This window comes from Agelaius phoeniceus, chromosome 4 (genome assembly GCF_051311805.1).
Source record: "Agelaius phoeniceus isolate bAgePho1 chromosome 4, bAgePho1.hap1, whole genome shotgun sequence".
NCBI lineage: Eukaryota > Metazoa > Chordata > Aves > Passeriformes > Icteridae > Agelaius > Agelaius phoeniceus.
In genome coordinates, this window is record NC_135268.1 from 1,377,767 (window position 1) to 1,401,806 (window position 24,040).

General features: G+C 55.0%; 1 protein-coding gene across 1 annotated transcript; it reads right to left on the reverse strand.

Annotated features, from left to right (window-relative positions):
- Positions 1-9,394: 9,394 nt before the first annotated feature.
- Positions 9,395-18,076, reverse strand: LOC129120387 (uncharacterized). Its single transcript, XM_054632967.2, has 4 exons — positions 17,853-18,076; positions 14,513-14,637; positions 10,416-10,541; positions 9,395-10,078 (listed from the first exon to the last, which is right to left on the reverse strand). The coding sequence occupies exons 3-4, from the start codon at positions 10,532-10,534 to the stop codon at positions 9,826-9,828; spliced, it is 372 nt and encodes a 123-aa protein (XP_054488942.2). The 5' UTR covers positions 10,535-10,541; positions 14,513-14,637; positions 17,853-18,076; the 3' UTR covers positions 9,395-9,825.
- Between the last annotated feature and the right edge of the window lie 5,964 nt (positions 18,077-24,040).

Consider the following 24,040-nt stretch of genomic DNA (forward strand, 5'->3'; position numbering starts at 1 on the left):
AGTGAGTTTAAAAAATAGAAAAAAAAAGTGGTTTTTTTTTTTTCCTTCACTGTGATTTTCATTGGTGATATATGGTGTGTTGTTTTAATTCTTGGTCTTATTAACTCTGTGTAAATAGTTTTTTGAGTGAAGCTCACTTTCTGGACGGGTTGGTTTGTATTTGAGGTACGATTAATTTCAAGAGGTTTCTTTCCTACACTTCTGACAGGTATTCCTGGGAATTTGGTTTTGTTTACTGCATGTATCAACAGAGAGATTTGGTAGGGCCAGCTGGGCTGCTGGAGTTTTGGGTGTTAATTTATTAGATGGCTTTTGTTAGATGCAGTTTTGAATTGTTGAAAGGGTTTTTAATGTAGTGGTTTTAAGGCGGTTTTTAAGAATTGTTTGTATTGTTTCATGTTGTTTGTAGTTGGTGTATGATCAGGGATATGGTGGAACTTCTTGAACGTTCTGGGTTTAGCGTTCCTAAGTTCCGATTTCTTTCTGGTTTGATTTTTTTTTTAATTTTTATTTTTTGAGACAGGGGCATTTATATGGTGGGTTTTTATAGGCAATATGTTTTTAAATTTGGGTAATGATATTTTTTAGTATTTTAATAGGTTAGAGTTTTTATTTTCATGCTTTTATTTATTTTTTAATTTTTAAAAATAATTTTTATAGATTATGCTAACTCACAAATAATAACCAATAAAGGTAGAGCTTTGGGGGCTTTTTTTAGTAATGTTTAGGGTCAGTTGTAGAGTTTTGAGTTTAGTGAGTTGGTTTGATTTTTTTAATGGGTGTTTGTTTTTACTAGCAGTTCTGTCATTTTCCATGTGTATCTGAGTTTTTTGGGTTTCTGAGCCATTGCTTTAGGAGGAAGTTTATGATGAGAATGTACGGAGCTTTTGGACTAGTTATAGTGGGATTTAAAGTTTCTTTACAGTTCGGTTGGTTTGAGTTTTCCTTAGGGTTAAATGTCGTGGGGTCTTTGTTCTGTTAGTCCTAGAAATAGGTTTTGTTTGGATATGCTGCGATGGGATGAGCGTGGGCTGCGTACCGGTGCTGACGAAGGTGCGGTATTTGTGTGGTTCTGATGCGTTGGGTTAATGAATTGATATGGTCTAATATATAGATTAAAGTAGAAATAAATACAAATATAAAAATAAATATAAAATGATAGTGGTAAACATAAATACAGAAAACAAATAGATAAATATATAAAACTATCATATATAGTATATTATTGTAACAGATGATAATACATAGAAATGATAGTCTATTTTATATATATATCCAAAGATATATAAAGATAGATTGTAAATATAAAAATATTTAAATGTAGTTAAAATAAATCTGGGAGTTTTTGATTTGATTTGGTTATAGGCTGGGTTTTTCTATAAATAATTAAAATAATATAAAAATAGAAATACAAATATATATTATAGATACCAATATCTATAAATATTTATTATAAATAAATATAAGAAATATATAAAAATGATATATCTATTTTTATATTATTTATATTATTTATTTTAAAAAACGCCGTCCTCTGTGCAGTCTGTCACAGTTGCCCACAGTCTGTCGTGCTGCTTACAGAAGTGCCAAAAGCCAAAACCTTGAGGAACAGACCTTAATGTGACTCTATAAATGGCTTTAATAATCCCTTCCTTTCTTGTTTTCTTTTTGAGGCAATCCTGATTGCCTTTGGTTTTCTCTAGCCAGAGTTAATCCAAAATCTGTCTCTTCAGGCCCCTTTCTGGCCTTGCCTAGAGCACAGCACACTTTGTTCCCCCTTGAATGTTTCTCCTGGCTGGTGAGGCCATGAAAGGAGTGGGAGATGATGTGAGAGGAGCTCAGTGCGGGGCAATTGCAGAGTTCCTCGCTCTCCCCTGTGCAATAAGGAGGGGAGCAGTGCCCAGCAGGCAGACGATGGAACGAGCGGAGATGCCTTGTGAGGAAGGCAGAAGGAATTAATGTCTGCAGGAGCCCAGGGAGCGCTGGGGCTGTAACTGGGAGATGCACAGCAGACATTCTCCCCACACAGGGCAGGGCCGGTTTCTCCTGTTTCTGGGCAATGCCGGGGTGGCTGTCACTGCTGCTGCCACTGGAACTCTCAGCCCAGGGCTCAGGCCATCATCGCCAGCAATCATCTCTGCCAGCTCATGGGCATTGCTGAATGTCTCCTGTGCTGCTCAGTGACGCTCAGCAGCCTCAGTTCTGCTCAAAATCATTTCAGTGGGAGCTATGAGGCACAAAAATGCTGAGACCGATTTCACAGAGCCACCTGTCCCTCGTGAGTGCAGGGTGCAATCCCAGCAGAGCAGGGGCAGCTCTCCCTGGCTGTGCTTTCTCTCAGCACCTGAATGACCCTCAGTGGTTGGCAGGAAAGGGGCTCCAGTAAAGTGCCTCCTTTCTCCTCTTCCTGGAGTCCCAGCTGCAGAAAGAACTGAGCAGTGGGGTGCAATCCTTGTTTGAAATGGCTGAGAATGAACCTCGATCCCAGCCTCAGAACTGAGCCCCGATCGTTGCGTTTGCCTTCTCCTGGGTGCGCTGCAGTCGCTGCCGTGCCCCAGGGCAGGGATTTGTGTGCCAGCCTTAGCAGGCTGAAGTGTTGGAGATCTCTGGGTGGGCAGGAAATGGAATGGGCTGCCTTGGCCGCACCTGCTCCTGCCAGCTGGATCCAATATCCATGGGGGACTTTGCAGGCACCGCGTGCCTCAGTCCCGCTCCTCAGGACAGGCTCCCAGCTCTGCCCTGGCACTGATCCGGGAGCTCTGGGACACCAAGGGTTTGGAGCGGCCCCTGAGCCTCGGCAATGCCTGCAGGGCTGGAGGCTTCCCTGGGCCAGGGCAGGGAATCCCTGCTCGTTCCCAGGCGGGAATGCCCGGGCTGGAGCAGCTGGGAGGCATGGCCCATGGAAAGGGACGCGAGCTAAAGGGCGAGAGCTCCGGGGAAAGCAGCGGCTGCCAAGGGAGCTGAGCCAGAGGCAGCCCGGGCAGGGCAGAGGATGGGAATCCTGAAAGGTGAACGTGCCCAGGCCGGCAAAGGGCAGAAAGCAAAAGTCCAAGCCAGCAAAAGACAACGTAAACCGTGGAGATAAAAAGACTCTTAAATTTGCCTTTTCTTAATGAAATAAATCCAGCTGGAACAACAGAAATAAAAGCAGTGGGAAGGATCATACCAACAGGCGGGGTTTTGCTCAGCTCTGCTTTGCTTTGATTCCACTACAAAAGATCAAGGCTTCTCAGGAAGATGGAAATGAACACATAGGTTGATCCAAGAGCAGTGAAAAGTGGGAATGAGGCACTTTTAGCGCCAGGAATGGCTCTGCCCTTGTGCGCTAAGAGAGCTTCAGCAGCAATTCCCGCTTTGGTGACATTTTCCAACAACGTGGATTTTCTACAGGGGCAGACTTGGAAAAGAGCAGCTCCACGTTGAGATCATGTTGAGAGCTGCTCCTGAGTGTCACAGCTGCAGCTCCCCAGAAGCTGAACTGTTCACTGCAGAAAGAAGGAGAGGCAATTTGTTTTGCCATTCTCAGTGTGCTAACAATGTGTGCCATGCAAAGGTCACGAGCAGAGATGGCAGCAGGCTTTGCTCTGAGAAGCAGAACAGGTTGGATTTAGGGCATCCTAATGAGATTGGAGTGAGACAAAAGCTCAGCTGCTAGGAGCAGAGGAGCACGTGGATCCATCCAGGGATTTCTGTCATGGAAAGCTAAATAGGCAAAGATCTGGCATCAGCTTTAATTGATGGCTGTCAGCTTTCCGCTTTTGAGACCTAGTCAGTGGCACGGTATTGGCCAGAGTTTTAAAAAGAAAATGGCATCAGGTGTTATGAATCTTAGCTAGGTGTGATTGCGTAAAGAAGGAAAGGAGAACAGCGCTGTTTCTCTTTGTTTTGGAGCCTGCAGCCATGGTGGCTGCTTTGCACAGTGCACGTTGGTAGCGGTCGGTGTGCGAGAGTCTGTCAAATGAATATGAAAGCTTCTGGCCATGCCTTGATCCCGCGCAAGGAGCACAGAGCGAGTTCTCCCCTCAGGAGCAGCCCTGTCGGCCGGCAGTGCCGGCTCCTCCCGGGCACTGCCATGCGCCTCCTCCTCCTGGCGGAGCCCGAGCAGAGCCCGCGTCCCCGAGTCCCCGGGCGGGATGCGAGTCCCGGGCTCGGGCCCGTCCCTCTGCTCCCGCTCAGTGCAAGGGGCTCGGTGCCGGCTGCTGCCGAGCCCCGGCCGCTGGGGCTCCGCTTCCTCTGCCAAAGCTGCCGCTGTCCCTGAGCGAGGCGGGGCAGCTGCCATGGCCCGGGAGCGCGGCCATCCTTGGCGAGCTGCTCCTTCCCGGCGGCGGCAGCTGGGAGCTGCCTCAGCCTGAGCTCAGGAGCCGGGCAGGAGCGCCCGGATCGTCACCCGCTGCTGCCCGCTCCGGCCCGGGCACCGGGCACCCCTTCGCTTCCCCCGGGCCGAGCGGATCCGGGGCTGTTCCCCGCGCCGCGGCAGCGCCCGGAGCCACGAGCGGCATCGCTCCGTGAGCCGGAGGCGGCGCAACAAACCCGGCTGGGGATAATGGGATATCGCAGTGCTGGGATAACGCGGTATTGCAAACAGGCTGCATTTGATGGCATCCTTTCAGGGCAGGCTTCCTACCTTCTAATGCCACGGGTGGGTTTTTTGCTAGCCTGCAGCAGTTCTCACTAGAGAATCAAATGTGTGAGAGGTCCATTCCCTGTGACCATCTGTGGGGATGTCCGCAGTCAATTCCACGACCCTGTGAACTGAGACTAATAAATTGGGCATTTTTCTCGTCTCAGAATCGAAGTCTTAAGTCCTGTGAGTTGTTTGGGGTTTTTTTTTTGGTTTTTTTTTTGTTTGTTTGTTTGTTTGTTTGGTTTTTTTTTTTTGTGGTGGTGAAGGTGAGGAGGGCTCAGGGACAAAGTCCTCCGCTGCTGGCACTTGGACCCAGTCGCAGCTGGCCAGGCCGAGGGCTGTGAAGCCGGGACTTGAGCCCTGTGTTTCGGGGGTGCAGAACGAGGCTCGCCCAGGCCTGGAGCACAGAGGCCGAGTCCTGCATGTTGGGGCCCGGGGCCAGAGCCCAAATGCTGCGTGCGAGTGCTCGGAAGGCGGAGCCCCGGCCCGGCGCTGTCCGGGCCCGGCCCCGGCCTGACGGGGGCGGCTTCGGGGCTGAGAGAAGCGCTCAGGCGCTCCCTCGTGGCGCTCGGCAGCGGAGGCCGAGCTCCGGCCGAGGCTCTTCCCGGAGCCGGGACACTCGTGGGGCCTCTCCCCGGTGCCGATGGGCGGGGGGTGAGGAGCCGGGAGCGCGGCGTTGCGGAGCCCGTGGGGCCGGCGTTCGGGGGCTCGGGCCCAGCCCCCGCCGCGGTCTCGGGTGCCGGAGGCCCCGGGGCCGTTGCCGGGCGGGCGGGGAGGTGCCGGGGGCAGGAGGCGGGGCGGGAGCCGCGGTGTCCCCGGGCCTGGGCGGGTCCCGGCCGGGGCTCGGCGAGCCCGGGCCCGACGGAGCGGGACGGGAAGGCGGGGCCGGCGGTTGCCGCTCCCTGCCCGCCACTCCCGCCCGCGGCGCCGGGACACGGAAGGTGACACCGGGAGGGGGCTCTGCGGGCTCAGGAGAGCCAGGCCCCTCCCGCCCCATAGCGATGCCAGTCCCGATGGCGACGGGGGAGAGGCGGCACCGCCCAGGGCCCCCCGGCAGAGCCGGGCAGCGCTCGGCCCCCGCAGCCCGGGCCACGGTCACGGCCCCGCCGCAGCGCCCCGGGCTCCGAGCGGTCCCCGGCGGGAGCAGCCGTCGGGCGGGGCTCGCACAGCGCCGAGCGAGGCTCCCGAGCGATGGCCCCGGGAAGACAGGGGGGCGGGGCCGTCACAGGTGTGAGGGGCGGGGCCACGGAGCGCGGGCACGGGGCGATGCGACGGTGCCACCGCCACCGTGGCCGGGGGTGGGGGGCAGAGCGCCGCTGGGGTGTGCCGGGCGGTGCCGCCTCTCCCCCGTCGGGCGGATGGAAGCGGCATCGGGCCCGGGACCGGTCTGGGGCCCGGGATGGCCGCGGGCACGGGGCGCTGCCGGGTGCGGGATCGCGGCCGTTCCCCGGTGCGGAGCGGCCGTGTGGGGCCGGGACCCCGCAGGGCGCCCTCTGGCGGACACGGAGCGCGGTGCGAGCGCGGCGCCCCCGCCTGGCGGGGGACAGCGGTGCGGGGGGCGAGGCCTGAAAACAGGGGGCGGGGACAGGGGCGGAACCGGGCGGCACAAGGGACGGGGCCTGAGAGAACGGGGGCGGGGCCAGGCGGCACAAAGGGCGGGGCCGGCTCAGGTGTGCACGGCGAGCGCGGCTCAGGTGTGCGGGGCCCCAGAGCGGCTGCGCGGGGCGGGGCCGAGGTGTTTTAAACCCCGGAAATCACCTCGGCCGCCATTTGCTCACTCAGAGCACGGTGCGGACGGGAGCTCCGTGTGCGGGCTCCGCAGGTAAGGCGCGGAGGCTTCGGCCTCCCTTTCTGTCCCTCTCTCTACCCCTCCTTCCTTCCCCGCGTATTCCCTTTCTTCTTCCCCCTTTCCTCTCGCCCTAAAACGCTCCTTTCCTCTCCTCCCAAACCCGACTCCCCCCACTCGTTCCTGTCGTGTCCCTTCCCGCTACTCCCTTCTATTCCTCCTCTTTCCACCGTCCCTCTTGTCCCCCCTCGGCCTTTCCCTTCCTGTCCCGCTTCCCTCGTCACTCCGACCCCTCTCCCTCCCCGTCCTCACCACCCCCATCTCTCCTGTCTCCCCGTCCTCCCCTCTCCTCCTTTTCTCGCAGGCGCGGGGCTCGGGGTGCCGGGCAATAATAAAGCCCTGAGGGCCGGAGCCCGGCGCCCCCGGCCTCGCTGGGGTCCCCACACGGGGCCGGAGCCGCTCTGCGGGTCCCCCCATTGCAGTCCAACACACCGCCCGACACCGCCGGGGCTCCGGCTTTCCCAACATCACACTGGGGGGGTCCTGGGGTGGGGGGCCCGAGTTACAGGGGCCCCCTCATTAGGAGGGGGTCCCAGGGGGGAGGGGGGTTTAGGAGGGGCCCCCTCATTAGGAGGGGGTCCCAGGGGGGAGGGGGGGTTAGGAGGGGCCCCCTCCGGAGGAGGGGGTCCCTGGGGGGGGTGGGGGAGGGCCCCCTCCGGAGGAGGGGGTCCAGGGGAGGGGGCGGGGCCTGGGGGGGGTAATTCCCCCTCCAGGCTCCGCCCCCTTCCCCGGACCCCCTCCTCCGGACGGGGTCCCGCCCCCGCCCCCTCCAGGGACCCCCTCCTCCGGACCGGGGCCCGGGAGGGGGGGAGGGCGGGTGGGGTGGGGGGGAAGCAGGGGGGGGCACGTCACTCTGCAGCGTGAACACACGTTAAAAAAAAAAAAAAAAAAATTGCCAGACACACGACCGGCCCCTGCCGTCCTGTCCCCGCCCGCCCCACCCTCCCCCCCCTCCCGGGCCCCGGTCCGGAGGAGGGGGTCCCTGGAGGGGGCCGGGGCGGGACCCCCTCCGGAGGAGGGGGTCCGGGGAAGGGGGCGGAGCCTGGAGGGGGAATTACCCCCCCAGGCCCCGCCCCCTCCCCCGGACCCCCTCCTCCGGAGGGGGCCCTCCCCCACCCCCCCCCAGGGACCCCCTCCTCCGGAGGGGGCCCCTCCTAACCCCCCTCCCCCCTGGGACCCCCTCCTAATGAGGGGGCCCCTCCTAACCCCCCCTCCCCCCTGGGACCCCCTCCTAATGAGGGGGCCCCTGTAACTCGGGCCCCCCACCCCAGGACCCCCCCAGTGTGATGTTGGGAAAGCCGGAGCCCCGGCGGTGTCGGGCGGTGTGTTGGACTGCAATGGGGGGACCCGCAGAGCGGCTCCGGCCCCGTGTGGGGACCCCAGCGAGGCCGGGGGCGCCGGGCTCCGGCCCTCAGGGCTTTATTATTGCCCGGCACCCCGAGCCCCGCGCCTGCGAGAAAAGGAGGAGAGTGGGGAATGGAAAACAAGAACAGGGGAACGGAGAAGAAGGTGGGGAGAGATCGGGGTGTGCAGGACAGCAGAGGACGGTGCTGGGGGGAAGGCAGGCTGGAGGAAGGAGCAGGATTGAGGGCGGGTGGGGAGCGACTGGTGGGGGGGAAGGGGGAGCTGGGAGCGGGGTCAGGGGGGAGTCAGGCTGGGGAGGGAAGGCAAAGGATGGAAAAATAGGGTAGGGTAGGTAGGGTAGAGAATGAGAGAGGGGCGGCCGCAGGGGGGGAGGGAGGGGAGGGCTAGGGGGGAGAGGGAGGGGGGGGGTTTGGGGGGGGGGAGGGTGTAGGGGGTGGGGGAGGGGTGGAAGGGAGGGTAGAAAGGAGAAATACAGAGAAATACAACACAACAGAAACGCAGGAGAAAAGAAACGCAGAGAAAAAGAGATATAGGGCCCCGGCCAGCAGCAACCTCCCTCACCCAACGCCGAGGAGCAAATGGCTCCGCTGTGACCTCCCCGCGCCTTAAATCCCCCAAGGCCCCGCCCCGCGCAGCCGCACTGGGGTCCCTCACACCTGTGCAGGCCCCGCCCCTCGCACCTGTGCAGGCCCCGCCCCCGGGGCCCCGCCTCCCCCCCCGCCCATAAATCCCGGCGGATCGACGCCTGTCCCGTTTCCTACGGGGGATGCTCATCTCGGGAAGCGGCGGGAGCGTCGGTCGGAGCGCTGTGCGGAGATCCGGATCGAGGGTTGCTGCTGGTGCTGCGCGGGATCCAAGCTGCTCGGGTGGGACCGGGACCGGGATGGGGATCTAGGCTTGCGTGTTCGCATCCTGGTCCTGCCGGTATTTCCTGTGGCAGCTGGGCCAAGCTGCTTCTTCCTTGGCGAGCAGGGTATGGGTGCCGGGACCGGAGGATCGAGGTAGGATTGGGGCTGGGATCGGGACGACCATCGCTGCAGTCGGGAAAAGCCGCTCCGGGACAGGCGCTGCCGCTCCGGTTGCGGCCAGCGCGGGGCTGGGTCTCGCCGGGGCTCCAGGCACGCTCCGGCTGCGGCGGCAGGGAGCCGGTGCTGTGCCGCTGCCATGCTCGCCAGGAGGACGACGCTTCCCCGGAGCAGCCTCTGGATCGCGGCTGGCAGCGGGAAGGACACCGAGACCGCCCGTACCGGCCCCGGGACCCCATGGGCATCGCCGCTCGCTCAGCGCCGCCGCCCGCCCCGCGGGGCGCCCCCTGGCGGACACGGCGCCGCCCCGCAGCGCCCCCGGCCCGGTAACGCCACGAGCGCCGCGCTCCCCTACGAGCCCCAGCGCCCGCAGCCCCTGCTCCGTGCCCGCAGGCCCTGCTGGGGGCTGCAGCTTCCCAGCCACGAGCAGCCGCTCTGGGACGGCCGCTGGGGCCGAGGCGTTGCTGCTCCCGCTGCCATTGTGCCTGGGGTGGGACTGGAGCCCCAGGGAAACGCTAGGAAAAACCCCATGGGTTAAAAAACCAGTGCAAACGATTTGTTCTTTATTTCCAGAGCCGTGAGAATCATCAAGTCAAATGCTGAGAAGTGACTGGCCCAGCTGTGCATCAAACCCAGAATTTTGGCCTTCTCAGCACCCTGCTCCAAACACCTGAGCCAATCCCAGGGCTGTTCCAAAGGCCCTGTGTGGGATGGCAATGACTGCTGCCACTAAGAGAACTCCTCTGCAAATGCAGCTCCTTCCCTTCTGCTACTGCTGCTTTGCACAGCAGCCCCTGCAATGGCTGTGGGGCAGAACTGGCTGGCACTCAACATGGCAGCACCAAACTCTTCCCCATAGCCCTGATTGTTCTGCCCTTGCCAGGATTTCCCCAGCAGCTGTAAATGTGCTCCCACAATGTCCCTTTGTTTCCCCAGGAAGAAGCCAACAAGACAAGCCCTGAGGGTTACCTTGCTCCGTGGCCAAAGCTCTTCTGGAGAGTGCCGGGAGGCGTTGCCTGCAGGTGAGTGTTGCCAGCTCCAAACCATGCTGGCTGCTGAGGCCAGGGCTGTTTTTCTGGCCCAGGGGCCTCGGTGTCTCCTGCTGGCTGCCAGCCATGCTCCTTGGTGTTCCCTGGCTGTGTCCCAGCCGGCTGGGAGCGCAGGGCAGGAGGAGGCCAGGAGCTCCTGAAAGGCAGCAGCACCTCGTGTCTTTGGCATCTGCAGGGGAGGAGCTGTGCCTGCACCGTGGCTCCTGGGCCAGGGGCTGCTCTGAGCAGGCCCCTGGAAATGCTTCAGCCCGGACAGAGACCACCAGCAGCCCAGCAGGACCCCAAGGAGCAGCTGGCATTGCTGGGAATGGAGGCACGGGCCCTTTGCAGAGGGGCTCAGCAGCAACTCCTGGCTCAGAGCTCCCACACAGCTGCCAGCTGTGGCCCAGCCACCCCAAATCCCTTCCCTCCTCCCCAGCCTGAGGCCATTGGCCATCAGCAGCATTAAAGCCAAGGCCATCTTCCCCCACAGATGTTCAAGCCCAGGCAGCAGCCCTCAGAGGTACCTGAAAATCAGTGGGATGGAGTTTAGAGTTTTCCAGGGATCCAGCTGGAAGTGCAGAAGGGATGGAAAGCTTTCCCAGGTAGGTGCCACTGGAGGTGTGCTGAAGACAAAGCTGTGCATCCCTTTCCTGAGAGAAAAGAATTTGTAGAGGCCCCTGCTGAGGCTCTGAAAGGAGCTGAGCTTCTGCAGGGAGAGATGTCCCCCCCTGGGCACAGGGGCTGCCTCAGCTCAGGTTGGGAGCACATCTGGCCACTGCCTTCTCCTGCTCTAAACCATCCACTGGATCTTCTCCATCCTGGAGCTCAGGGGGGTGAAATGGGCTCCATTCCAGGCAGCTCTGGCCAGTGAGCCCAGGGACACCATTGGGCTGAGGGTTCTCAACAGCCACTTCTATGGAATAGAACCCTGGCCTTGGCCCTGTGCTGCTGAGCTTCCTTGGAAGCTCTGCTGGCTCCTGACACAGCTGCTGTCCAAGGCAGCAGCTCTGCATGGGAATGCCCACACTCCATGGGGCACTGGGAGGTTACTGCAGTGGGAATGGAGCAGGGAATTTGGGGCTATGGGTAGAATTCATCAGAACTTGCACAGCTGACAGGGAACCCCAAATCTGGGCACCACACAGAGAACAATCTTTGTCCTGCCCTGTCAGCTCCAACCCCTGGGCTGAGAAGTTTTGGGAATTAAATGGATGGAATGATACAAACCACAGCAAGTGGCATCACCCAGAGGGACAATCCAGGTCCCAGACAATTGCTCCACAATCCACTATGGGGGAAAACACCCTGTGCCTGCCAGGAGCTCTGACTCTGCTTCTCTACCAGCTCCTGAGCAGTGTCAGGGCCACCATGAGGGCTTTAAAATCCAAACAAACCCCATATCCCACACAGTGAATAATCCAAATAAAGAAATGCATTCTTGTCATCAAAGCTCCAAACTGTGTCAGGAGCTCTGCCAACAAGTTAATGGGATTCCCAGGAATCTCATTAATGCTCTTGGTTTCATTTTTATGTATTTTTAGTCCCTCAGTGGGCAGCCTGTACATCTTATCCTGGGATTTAGAGACTGAGCAGGGCTGGCTTTGGGTTGATCCCCACCTCTGGCCCCAGCCTGTGCAAACACACCTTGTGCCAGGCTGGGTGAACTCATTACCTCAGCTTTTCCCTCCTAAATATCCCCTCCTTATCTCTCTGGAGATTCACTGACATTTTGCCCAAACCATGCACTCCTCACCTCCATGTGGCCTCCAAGTGTCCATTCTGTTCCTCACAGGTGCCCTGGTGCCACCGTGTTGGTCCCTTGGCCTTTCTCCAGCCCGAGGCTGCTCCTCTGCTCGCTCTCTGCAGTCTCATCCCACAGGGATCCTCTTCTCCCTTCCCTGCTGGCTGCTGCCAAGGAAGGAGGCCACAGGGAGTCTCCAGTGCTGCCCCCTCAGCCCTGGAGAGTCCTGGCTGTGGGCCCGAGGGGCCTGGGATTTCCCAGGGAAATTGTCTGCTGGTCTCCCTTCAATGACCTCAGCAATTCCCTCCAAAATGCCACCTCACTGCCCCTGACATCCCCTCACATTCCATTGCCCTACACAAACAGTTCTTGGATCCCCTCTAGATCACACCAGGTTTTCAGCCACATGAATGGCATCACCTGTGCCCACTGCTCGTTATTCACCCAACCAAAATCAAGAGCAAATGTTGGTTGGGGTTTAATAACAACTTGAAATAACTTTACAGCACAATAAATCACCTTTTTCTTCTGTGGGTTTTTTTTCCCTTCAGCTGCTGGGCTTCCCTGTGAGGATGTGTGCTGAGCTCTGGGTGGAGGGGACTGTCAGGCTGAAGGGCTGTGGGTTTGTGTTCTTCTCCCTGGGCATCAGCCACTGCCCCAATCCCTTTGCCCAGGCTGTTCCCTGTGCCTGTGCTCAGGCTGGGGCAGCACAGGCAGACGCAGCTCTCAGCACTCCCTGCTCCAAACACAGCTCTGGCCTCCACTGCAATCTGGCTCTGCTGGGAGGTTTGCTCCTAGAGAAATCCAAGAATTGCTCATGGCAATGTGGAGAATCAATCTCCACAAAGGGAGGTAAGGAATAAAATCCTGCTCTGGGAGCCCTTGGGATCTGCAGGGCTGCTGAGGGAAGGGGACATTCCCTGCCTGCAGTGCACACAGCCCCACCTGCAGCAGCCAGCCCAGCCTGCCAGCTGGGCTCTGCCAGCCCCTCTCTGAGCACCCTCCCTGTGCTGCTCCCTCTCGGTGCCTTTGGCAATCCCAGCCTGAGCCTGAGCAGCCCAAAGCTCTGGCTGGCAGCCCAGGGACAAAGGGACGCTCCCAGGGATGGGGCACATTCCCAGCAAACGCTCCCAGCAGGGCCCAGAGGCACCCCTGGAGCTCCTGGCTGGGGCTGGCAGGAGGGCACAGCCCCCAGCTGGGCTGGCAGTGACAGCAGTGACAGCAGCCAAGTGCCACGCTCTGGTGGCACAGCACAGACACCCAGGCCAGCACTGCCCGTGGGAGGGGCACAATGAATGCTGCTCCCTGTGCTGCCCCATGCCAGCAGGAAAGCTCCAGGGGCATGGAAACTCCTGCCCCTTCCCCCCAGCCCAGATGAGCACTCCTCAGCTCCCAACACCCAGTTCTCACCTCCAGCCTGCTCCCGGGGCTGCTGCCACCTTCCTGACAAGGTGCCAAAGGCCCCTGGGCACAGGGCTCCCTCTGTGTCTCAGGGCTTGGGCACGGCAGGGACCAGGCTGCTCCAGCAAGGACAGCCTGGAAGCAGAGCAGATGTCCCAGGGCTGGCAACGGGCTGGGGACAGCAGTTCTGAAACCCAGAGTGCTGAAAACAGCCCCCAAAGTGTTCTATGGTCACACCTTGAACATGGCTCCAAAGGGCAGCAGCTCTGGTGCCAGAGCAGCACCTGCACCATTCCCTGTGCCAGCCCTGGCTCACTGAAAAACAAAACAAATCAACCACACCCAGGCCTTGTTTGCACAATTCCTGATCCAAACCCTCACCTTTCCTGCCCAGCACTGAGGCAAATCTGACACAGCATTGAGAAGTGACCTTTGCTGAGAGCAGCCATCATCCCAGTCCTCCAGCCTTGGCAAGATTGTGCAGTGAATGGACCTCAGCTCTACTCCTAAACCTCAATTTCTGTCAGTTTTTGTTAGAAAGATACTGGACAGGAAATCATGCAGCAGAATTTGCAAATTGCACAAGGAATAACAAGGCCCAGAGCAAAGCCAACCACCCCCATCACTGCTGCAGCCCAATTCTGGGAGAAATGCTGATCTCATTTCTAAATACTGCCCTTCCCTCCCACTCAGTCCTTCCCTGCACATCCCTGCAGAGCATTGACTCCATCTTTTGCTGCCAACAGCTCCTCTCCAGCCCAGAGCCCACTGCTCACAGACACAAACTGAGCAAGCCTAAGGCAATGTTCCCAGCAGCAGATGCAATTCCTGAACTCCCTTTTCCCTGGATTCTGAGCCCTTGCAGGAAACTCAGCTCAGCCCAGAGTCTGTTCTGCTTTCCCAGAGGGAAATACAGCCTGCTGGGCCCCAGCTCTGGCACCACATTGCCCTTGTTCCTGCTGCCCTGGAAAGGCACAGGCAAAGCCAGTCCCTCAGAGCCCATCCCTGGGCCCCAGGAGAGCTGGAGCTGCTCCCAGATGCCAGGGCCCTGCAGGGCTGTGCTGACACGAGCACAGGCTGACCCCTGTGCCCAGCACCACCCCTCACTCTGCTCCCACGGCTCCCAAATGCTGCCAGCCCTGCCCCTGCCCCTGTGCCAGGGCCGTGCCTGCCCCCAGCCCCAGCAGAGGCTGTCACCCAGCCCTGCAGCGGCTGCCAGCCCTGGCAGAGCTGGGCATGCACTGAGAGCTCCCCAAGGAAGGCCCAGAGCAGCCCTGGGCTGCACAGACAATGCCCAAGCTGCCCTCAGGGCACAGCCAGCACCACAGCTCCAGCAGCCCCAGGGAACTCTGGCACTGCCTCTGCACCTCTGCCCTTCTCCAGCAGGCACAGCTGGGGCTGGGCTGGCAGCAATGGCATTGCCATGGCAGCTCATGCCAGCAGAGAGGAAAAGGGGAGCCCTGTGTCCCTCTGACTCACCCCACAGCGTGGGCAGGACCAGAGCCCTCCAGCGCAGAGCCCTGCTGCTGAAGCCTCTTGCCTTTGGCTGCTCCAACACCAAAGCTTCGGGCAAAGATGGGAGGAGTTGGATGATTTTTCCTGCCCTGAAAGAGAGGAGAAAAAGAAAATTAAGTCCACTGTGGAAGTCCAAGGATCCCAGCTCTCATAGCTCTGCTCTGCTGGCTCACTATGGGGTTTTACCCAGGAGAGGTGACACCAATTCAAACACAAACGTGTCCTTTGCCAGCACTTTTATTCCTGACTATTTCAGACAATAAAAGGATGCTCATTTTTCATCTTGCATTCTCTGCCTCATTTGAACAGAACCATTTTTATCCCAGAGCCCACGTGGCAGCCATTCCATCCTTTCCCATTGGACTTGGCACAAAGGAAGGGACACCCGGGATGCTGCACCACAAGAAATCCCAAAGAGAATCCCCTCCAAAACCTCCCAGGGAAAGGGTTTTTGCTTTTGGGACACAAGAAAGGCCTTGGGCCATTTGCACCCACATGGAAAGCCCACACTGAGCACTTGCTTTTAAAGATGTTGCACTTGAAGTTACAGACATGGAATTGCTTTGGGATTTGGCATTTCCTGCACCCACACAAACACATTCAAGGAATTAAGTGCAGAGTCCTGAAGTTTGGTTATTCCAGTGCTGTTTTGGTAGTGCCACTTGACACACCAAAATCCACAGCAACACTTCAAAAAATGCAAAGCAACTTTCACCCCCACAGCCCCCTTCCTTTCCATTTTGCAGTTTTGGGGGCTCCTCTTAAGAACAGGTTAAAGCAAAGAAGAGAAAAGCCCAGGACCTGCTCCCAGCCAGTGCCCCAGCCACCTGTTTGCCAGAGATTCTCCTTACAGCTGATGGCTTTTCTAAGAAAGCTCCAGCTCAGCCTTATCACAATGCCCTGGCAGCCCTCACCATGAGCCCCAAAGGCCAGGGCACATCTGTGTGCTGCCTCAGGAAGCTCAGGGGCTCTCTGGGCGACAAAGCCTGGTTTGGGCCCCAGAGCTGACTCTGCTCCCTGCTGGCTGAACTGTGCAGCTGTGGGATGCAGCTGGGTGCTGCAGGGCAGAGTGTGTCACCCTCTGTGCCAGCCAGGCTCCAAAGGCAGCCCTTGGTGCCCCAGCAGCGCTGCTGGAAGCGCTGGCAGCGCTTGGCACAGATGGGATGGAGCCTTCCCACAGCTCTGTGCCCTGGCACCGAGGCTGGCACAGCAGAGAGGCTGATGGCAGCAGAACAAACCCAGCTGGCTTTCCATGGGCACTGATGGCACTGAGAGCCCCAGGCCAGAGCTGCTCCCTGCCCAGCCCAGGAGCTCCCAGTGCTGCTGCAGGGCACGGGCTCTGAGGGAACCCTGCAGCTGGGACAGGAACGCAGCAGCGACAATTCCCAGGCACAAAGAGATCCCCACCTGCTCCAGCAACTGAACCTCTGGGGCTCAGCCCCACGGGCTGTCCCTGCTCCAGGCAGGAGGAGCCACACAGCCCCCGAGGCTGGGCTCACCCCCTGCCCTGCCAGCAGGAAACAAGGGCTTCATGAAGCTCTGGGGACACCTTCTGTCCCCAGAGGGCTCTGACACAACATCCAGCAGTGTGGATCTTTAATAAAGACAGCTCGGACCTATCCTTGCCACACACTCGCCTTTGTTATTGCCTCACAGTCTCTGCTTTAAAATGTTTTGCTATTACAAGTGTTTAAACAAGACTGACCGTGAGCCCTGCACCCTTGCCGTGCTCCAAGCCCTAAGGCAGAGCTGGATATCCTCACACTCATCCAGCCTGAGGGAGCTGCTGCAGCATTTAAAACATTTACAAACCACCCCTGCCCTGAGGCTGTGCAGCCCTGGGAGGTGCCTGGGTGCCAGCCCAGCATTAGAGATGGGACATCAGGAGAGCGAGCAGACAACGCCCACTGCAGCCTCTGCACTCTCAGCGCTGCAGCTGCACGATCCTCACTGCTCAGCGACTCTCAGCTCTGATTCCAGGACTCCCGCCAGGAAACTGAGGGCCCTTTCCAGATGCAAATCCCCACAGAGCCACTGCTCTCCTCTCCACCCACCCTCCTGCTCCACCTTTTACCCCTTTGGTAGCCACCACCCCACCCAGGACACAGAGGAGGCTCTCGGGTGCCAACTGAGACCCAAATCGATCCAGGTGCCTCAGGAAATAAATACAAACCAACTCCTCCCTTCTAGGCTAACAAAATGTCCCGGTGCCCAGTTCCTGTTTCCTAAGGCAAAACCCACGGATCAGGGGAAAATGGCAAGTCCCAAACCCAACCAAACCCGGTTTGGCATCGGTTTCCATCAGGACCGTTCAGGTTTCCCAGTGCCCCTCAGCTGCAGCCACAGGAGCAGCTTCTCTCTGGGACCCAGGGGGGTGGGCACAGGGACACCCATCCCGCTGCTTCCCGGCAAACAGAGCTCAGCCCAGCCCAGAATGGAACAGAACAAATGCAGTTCTTGCCCTTGCCATTTATGTCTGAGCTCTGGCACGCTGTTATTGAGCACAAAACTCCCGAGAGGGGACAGTCTGTAACTACTGCTCTTGATCCAGGATAATCTGTCAGTTCGTGTATGCACTGCACAGCTTTCATAAACAGCACTGTAACAGACACTAGTTTAGACTGTAGCATAATAGAGACTGTGAAATGTTCAAATGCTGTTACATGTAAGGAACTCAGAAAATGGTGTCAGATAATGAGGTGATTTCCCACAGCTGGGGACAATCTTATCTGAAACACAAGATAACAGAAACAGAAACCAGAGCACTGAAAAACAAAGGAAAAATTTACTGACCCTCGTTATCAAATAACGAGGGAGTGAAAATAAAACAGGATGGCACCACAGGAAGAAATAAAGTATATTGGTTTAATCCACAAGATGGCACGAAGGTTCAAACCAAGCAAAAGAACATCTAAACTGAAAGGACTGTTTGAATATGTATAAACTCTAATGAATATGCACACACCACTGCAATGGAACAGAATCTAGAGAACACGGTTTAAGAGAAGCGGGTGCTCCTGGCAAACAGCCAAGCACTCCAGCGCTGCCTTTTATCCCTTAACAAACGTGTAAAAATTCTAGAGAGTGAACTCTGTTTCTCACCCAATAAAACGCTGTTCCCGCAGCTGGGACGAGCCCCAGCTTTATTCCACGGCACACGATCCCAGAGAGCCGCAAGGCCCGGGACAGAGCCGTGCCACCCGCAGCGGGTCCCACGCAGCAGCGCCCAAAGCAGCCCCGGCCCCCTGTGGGTGCCCCCGGCCCCGGTGCCCCCGGCCCAGCTCCCTCCCCTCCGGCCGCTCACCTGAGGGCACCGCCCGCTGCCTCCCGGCGCTGCTGCCGAGCCGAGGGCATTGTCCCCGCTCCTGGCCCAAAGGCCGCGTTCTGCGCTGCAGGGCGCGCTCCGGGGGACGCGGGGCCGGGCAGGGACAGGGTGAGCCGGGCTGCGGCGGCTGTCCCAGCGCTCTGTCCCCTCCCGGGGCTCAGGCCGGGGAGCGGGGCCATACCAGCGGCCGCCATTGCAGCGCGGAGCAGGGTCAGGTAGGGCCGAAGAGCCGAGTGTGGCCGAGTGGAGCCGACAACAGCCGAGTTTGGCCGAGTGGAGCCGACAACAGCCGAGTGTAGCCGAGTGGGGCCGACAACAGCCGAGTGTGGCCGAGTGGAGCCGACAACAGCCGAGTGTGGCCGAGTGGAGCCGGCAACAGCCGACTCTGGCCGACAACAGCCGAGCCTACCCGAACGGCCGACTCTGGCCGCGATTTGCCGAATTCATCCGAGCTTAGCTGAGGTGAACTGAACGGAACGCGACGGAACCGCGTTCAGCCCAACCGAACTAGATAAGCCCGACCGAACTAGATAAGCCGAACCAACCTGAACATTACGGCGTCGCTCACTCACCCATCTCTCAGTGTGGGCAGGCACCCTCTGCTCCAAGGAGCCGTGCAGAGCGAGCGCTTGGTCCCTTGGGAAGCACGGAGTGATCAGCCCCAGGGACAGGAAAGTACAGACAAATGCCGTGGTCAGCCCTGAGGATTCAGGAGGATTCCGAGCCAGTGGCCCAGAACCTGCCACAATTCTATCTACAATTGCAATGTAATTACGGTGGGACAGTGCAAGGCTGGAGTTCAGAGAGCTCAGCCGTTCCACCGGGGCTGGGGACATGACTGAGGGGGTTTTGTGTCAGTCTGATGGGCCTGAGCAGCATCGAGAACCAAAAGGAAATTTTACAGAAATGTTTTGAGACGGATTGTCCCAAAAACTTGGGCTGCTTCTAGGGGGACAAAAGATTGAAAAAGCTTTCTGTTGAATTCCTGTCAGAAAGTCCAGACCCACTGGTTCAGCTATGGAAGGGATGGATATGATGCACCACAGAAAGAGACAAAAGCAGAAAGGTAAAAAGGTCTATCTCCCATCCTTCCCCAAACACGCTCCAAGGAAAAAGTTTCAGACCATGAAATAATAAAGAACTGGTTCCTACCTCTGGAGTTCAGTCCTTATTTCTTTTTCTTTATTACTTTCACCCTCACTCTTCTTGTTTCTTTTTCTCCGTGTTCTCCTTTTCCTTGGTTTGTCTTTTTTGCTCTCAGTCTTTTCCTTTTTCACTCTACCCCTAAGTTTTCACTTGAGGTCTAATCCTAACCACTTTCTTTTCCCTCTAACTCCTGTCCTTCTTCAGTTTTCCCACCCTCCTTTTCTTCTCTGTCTCCTTTTCTGTCTCTGTCTCCTTTTCTCTGTCTTCTTGTCTCTCTGCCTCCCTCTCTCTCTCTCTCTGTCTCCGTCTTCTTTTCTCTGTTGCAACCTTGTACCTGAAAACCCCATCGATGGTAGAATATTGCCTGGGCCTGTGATGGCACCTGTTGGGGGGAGCTGAAATCACTGCGGGGCTGGTAAGGGGATGGTGGGGCTGGGACGTGGAATGAAAATGGAAAAGGTCCTAGATCTGAGCAACCTGTCATTTTTCTATCTGTTCCTTGGTTAGTGTTACAAACATCTTTGTTGGCTGCCTTCCTTAGGAGCTAAAACGTGTCTTAAGGTTTAAGTGCCCGGTGAAACACGTGCTGACGTTTCTGATGTTGCTTACAGGGCTCGGGGGCACTGTGCATGTGGCCAGCTCTGCAGAATATTCCAGCAGCATGTCTGGAGGAGACAGCCTATGAGCCTGCATTTCTTGTACCACGGGCTCCTTTGCAGCATTTTCCACTGCGGCCTTTCACAGGTCTTGGCTGTAGTGTGCAAAATCTGATTTTCTGCCACTCCTTGTTTCCCCAGCTGTCACTTGCGTGTGAATCCGTGTGCGGACGAGTGCGTCTGTGGGCTGGGGTGAGCTCAGTTCTGCCAGCAGGAGTTTGACAAGACTGTCTGATGCAGGGCATCAGTTCACGCTGCAGTACCTGCATGGTTGCATCCTTTTCTCATGGTTTTGATTACAGAAAACCATCACATTCATATATCTATAAAATAGATATTTTATAGCAGTTGCAGGTAAACTGTCAGGGTTGGTTTTTGAAATATTTTTTGAACTAAAATATTCTATAATTATGCATGTGATTTTTAACATTTAATACACAAGAATAAATCTCTTGCTGGTTTTCGAGTCTTGCATTGATAGTCTGTGTGGTTTCTCTTCTTTACCCGTTCCAGGAGAATTCTTAGGAAACCTCTGTACCCTTGAGGCAGTTTTGCTGTCTGTTCTCAATTGTCTTCTGAAAATCAGACCATTCATTGTGCTGTGCAAAACACGTCTGAGCCTCTCATCACATGAATTCTGAGCACCCTGTGTGTTTGGCGCTCTGCCTTTTCCTCTGTCCTTCTCCATGGCCCGCTCCTGTTCCTCTTTTATTCTGTGTGGTGATTTCCATGCCATTCTTTCTCACTGGGTGCTTGTGAACCATTCCCTGTCCCTGTTCTTTTTTAATCCCTCTCTGTAATGCTGCCCATCCCAGTCTGGTTTATTTTTTCTTTGGTTGGTTGTTTTTTGATTTTGGGGGGGTTTTTTTGTTTGTTTTTTTTTTTGGGGGGGGGGGTGTTCTTGTTTTGGGGTTTTTTTTGGGGTTTTGTGGGTTTTTTGGTGTTTTTTTTTGTTTTGGTTTTTTTTTGTTTGTTTGTTTGTTTTTTTGTTTGTTTATGCCTTCCTTGTATTCCTTTTATATTCTTGGTGGCTCTCTGGTGCTCCTGTGTGCCATTGTTTCTCTACTGGATCCTTGTGTGCTGTTCCCTGTCCCCGTTCTTTTTTAATCCCTCTCTGTTATGCTGCCCATCCCAGGTTTTGTTGTTGTTTTTGGTTTTGGTTGTTTTTTCAACTTCATTCTGCACCCCGTTCTTACTTTTCTTCCTGTGTCCTCTCTGCTGCCCCTCCCTCTTTCTGCCTCTCTCCTGTGACTGCGGGGCTGGGGAGGAACTTCTGGGGGCTGCCCCCCATTCTTGTTGCAGCAGAGTCCCTTTTGGGGGAGATGTACTTGTGGAAAGGGCTTGAATAAAGCACCACTCTGCTGTCCAGGGCAGTTTGATTCCTTCTGTGCCTTCTTTGGGGGTGAGGAAGTAAGGCTGAGCGAGAGGGGCTGGAGACCTGGGGGCTCTGATGGCATTTGGGGCACTGCAATGTCCCTAGGAGGGAGAGCCAGGCTGTAGCCATGATATTTTCTGAAAAATCCTCTCCTTAGCATTTTTTCTCCTGAGAGGCCTCAGGAACAAAATGTAAACAATGATTATCTGCTGCTGTGGAATGCAACAGGTGCATCTGGGATTGGTCTCATGTGGTTGTTTCTTATTAATGGCCAATCACAGCCCAGCTGGCTTGGACAGAGAGCTGAGCCACAAACCTTTGTTATCATTCTTTCCTATTCTATTCTTAGCCAGCCTTCTGATGAAATCCCTTCTTCTATTCTTTTAGTATAGTTTTAATGTAAAATATATAAGAAAATAATAAATCAAGCCTTCTGAAACATGGAGTCAACTCCTGGTCTCTTCCCTCATCCTCAGACTCCTGTGAACACGGTCACACCAGGCTGTGATGGAGGAGCAGGTGAGTGGGGAATGAGGGGGGGGTCATGCTGGGTTACCCTGCCCCAGAGGGACCAAAAGCTGCCAGAAAATTCACACGGAGGGGTGGGTGTAGAACACCAAAATCTGTCAAGTTTTTCATTTTTATAGGTATGGGCAAAGAATTGGAATTTATCTCTAAAACCATTTGGAAAGAATAATTTGGAAATAATCTATCCATTCTATTGTGTACAGGAATGCAGGAAACTCTGACTAGAGATGCGTAGTCGTTTTGAAACCAATGTTAGAACGTTTTTACCTGGGAATGAACCAACCAAGTGCCCTTAAACCGTAGGAACAGCTGCTGGGGCTGAAGGGAATCAATCCAAAAGGCTCTCTAGCAGCTCATTAGCATCAGCTACTTATTATAATAATTTACAGGAAACTGCCATCAACTTCTTTGCCATGACCATGAATAAGTTCTTCCTATGTGGGGCCTTGTACAAACAAAATGTTTTTTGCAGCTCTGAACCAAAGTTCAGGAATGCTAATGATTCTGAAACCTCTCACAAAACCTGCTCCTTGGAGTTTCTCACCTGAAGTGCCCCATTTCTGGTTCTTTGCCTGTGAAGAATGACTTTAGGACCAGACCTTAAACCTTTCTGCCTCTAAAAGGAAACTACTGAGGAATACTATCACCCAAAGGGTGAATTCTGCTCTGGTTATCTTTGACAGTTGTTCAAGTCAGCAGTCCTGTAAACTGCAGCAATTAAAATTATTGTTGCATGAAAAATGGATATAACATGTAGACTTTGCTGGGGAAAGACAGCAGTATTCTTTCCTTGTTCTTCTGCTGTCCTTCTCCCAGCTTTGCACCTGCGGTCTGGTACTACTGGAGCAGACACTTAGGAAAGCGATTTCTGCTGGGACAGAATTACAGAATCGGCCCCTTCCTTGCTCCTCTTTGTGTGCCCCAGCTGAAGCCTTTTGTTTTCATCAGAGACTACGTGACACACACACCCCAAGCTCATAACCTGGCAGCAGGGAGAACTGCCCTGACCAAGCCCCACTTCAGTGAGTGACAACAGAGTTAGGAGAGGAAACAGCCAGCCAGGGCTTGGGATCTTCAAACTCCTGACAGGAATAGCAGACTCCAGTCTCAAAAACACCTCCCCTTTCCCATTTCTCTCTCTGTTTTTTCCCCAGAAGCAACTTACCATTAGAGTCACCACATGCTACAAGCCAAGTTTGTTCATGTGAGCCTATCTTTGGTGCCACACTTCCAATAGCAAAACTGTATTTGATTGCTAGAAATATCACAAGTTCCATTTTTCAACTGATCATATGGCACTGCCCTTTCCTATCCTACAACATATAAAAATATTAAAATGTAAATATAACATGTATGTATATACATGTAAACAAACACATAGAAGAAATCTTTCAATTCAGCTTCTTATCCCAGGTTATTTAGAAGCAGTTTACATTTACTCCTCTAATAATGTCAAGGATTTTCCCTGCAGCAGAGCAAGTGTACTTCTCATTTATGTACTGGGTTAGGACTGGGCACAGACAGCCTACAGAGAAATGCAGAGAGTCTATTTAGTTAGGCATAGCAAACAGCACACAGTCTAGTTTGCATCTAGAACCTTCTTGTCCTTAATTACATAAAGAGCATCTGTCACATACCTATGGAAGGCTGTGATTTGTACAAGATTTGTCACTCATCACAGGAAAGCTCTTGCCTAGCAGAAGCAGCATTTGTGAACACATTCTCTTCCTGGCAGCAATGGTCAGCCCAGTGCAGAACCCTGCAGAGTGTGGTTCAGAAATATTATGTCATGTACTCAAGCATGCTCTGAAGTAACACTGGAAAGGGAATTGCTGAAAACATATTTTTACTATCATATTATTCTATCATCTCACTTCAGCTGTAGGTTCTTTCTCCTTTTCTCTCTTACATTGTTGTGAGAAGAAAGTGGCTCCCAGTTTACGAGGAAAATAAAATCCATAAACATGCAAAGTGAGACAAAGTAATTTTAAAATACTTTCACTTTTATTAGTAGGTTGCTCTGCTCCCTGTAAGGTATTATAAGAGACAAAACTCCTAGGCTCCTGTTAGCTGAATGCTAACAGCTTTTTAACTTATGTCCAAAGAAGCACTAATGCCCAGTGTTTTCTAAAGGTTATCAAGAACCCTGCAAGTAATTAAAATCTCACTAAATATATTTTAGTAAAACTAAAAATGCTAACATAACATATAAACAGAGATAGTAAATTATGCAACCACCTTCTACTCATAGTACTGATAGTACAGATGAGCCACATTTTATCATATACCCAAAAAGAAGATCTGTTTGCTACATTTCAGCCAACCACGGGGAACTTACCTTTCATTGTGGTGAGAGATCATATAATAAATCCAGATTCCAACAGAAACTCAAGAAAACAGCCACAGAAGCAACCCATAATTATTTCCCAAGGAAATAATTCACTGAGATGGTGAAGATGTAA

What these genes read in the sequence shown, in the direction of transcription:
- LOC129120387 (XM_054632967.2), bottom strand. Translation starts at nt 10,534, where the DNA reads ATGCACAGCTTTGTCTTCAGCACACCTCCAGTGGCACCTACCTGGGAA. An exon ending in TCCATCCCACTGATTTTCAG is followed by an intron (nt 10,079 to 10,415) that starts GTACCTCTGAGG and finishes CCTCCCCTGCAG; the next exon opens with ATGCCAAAGACACGAGGTGC.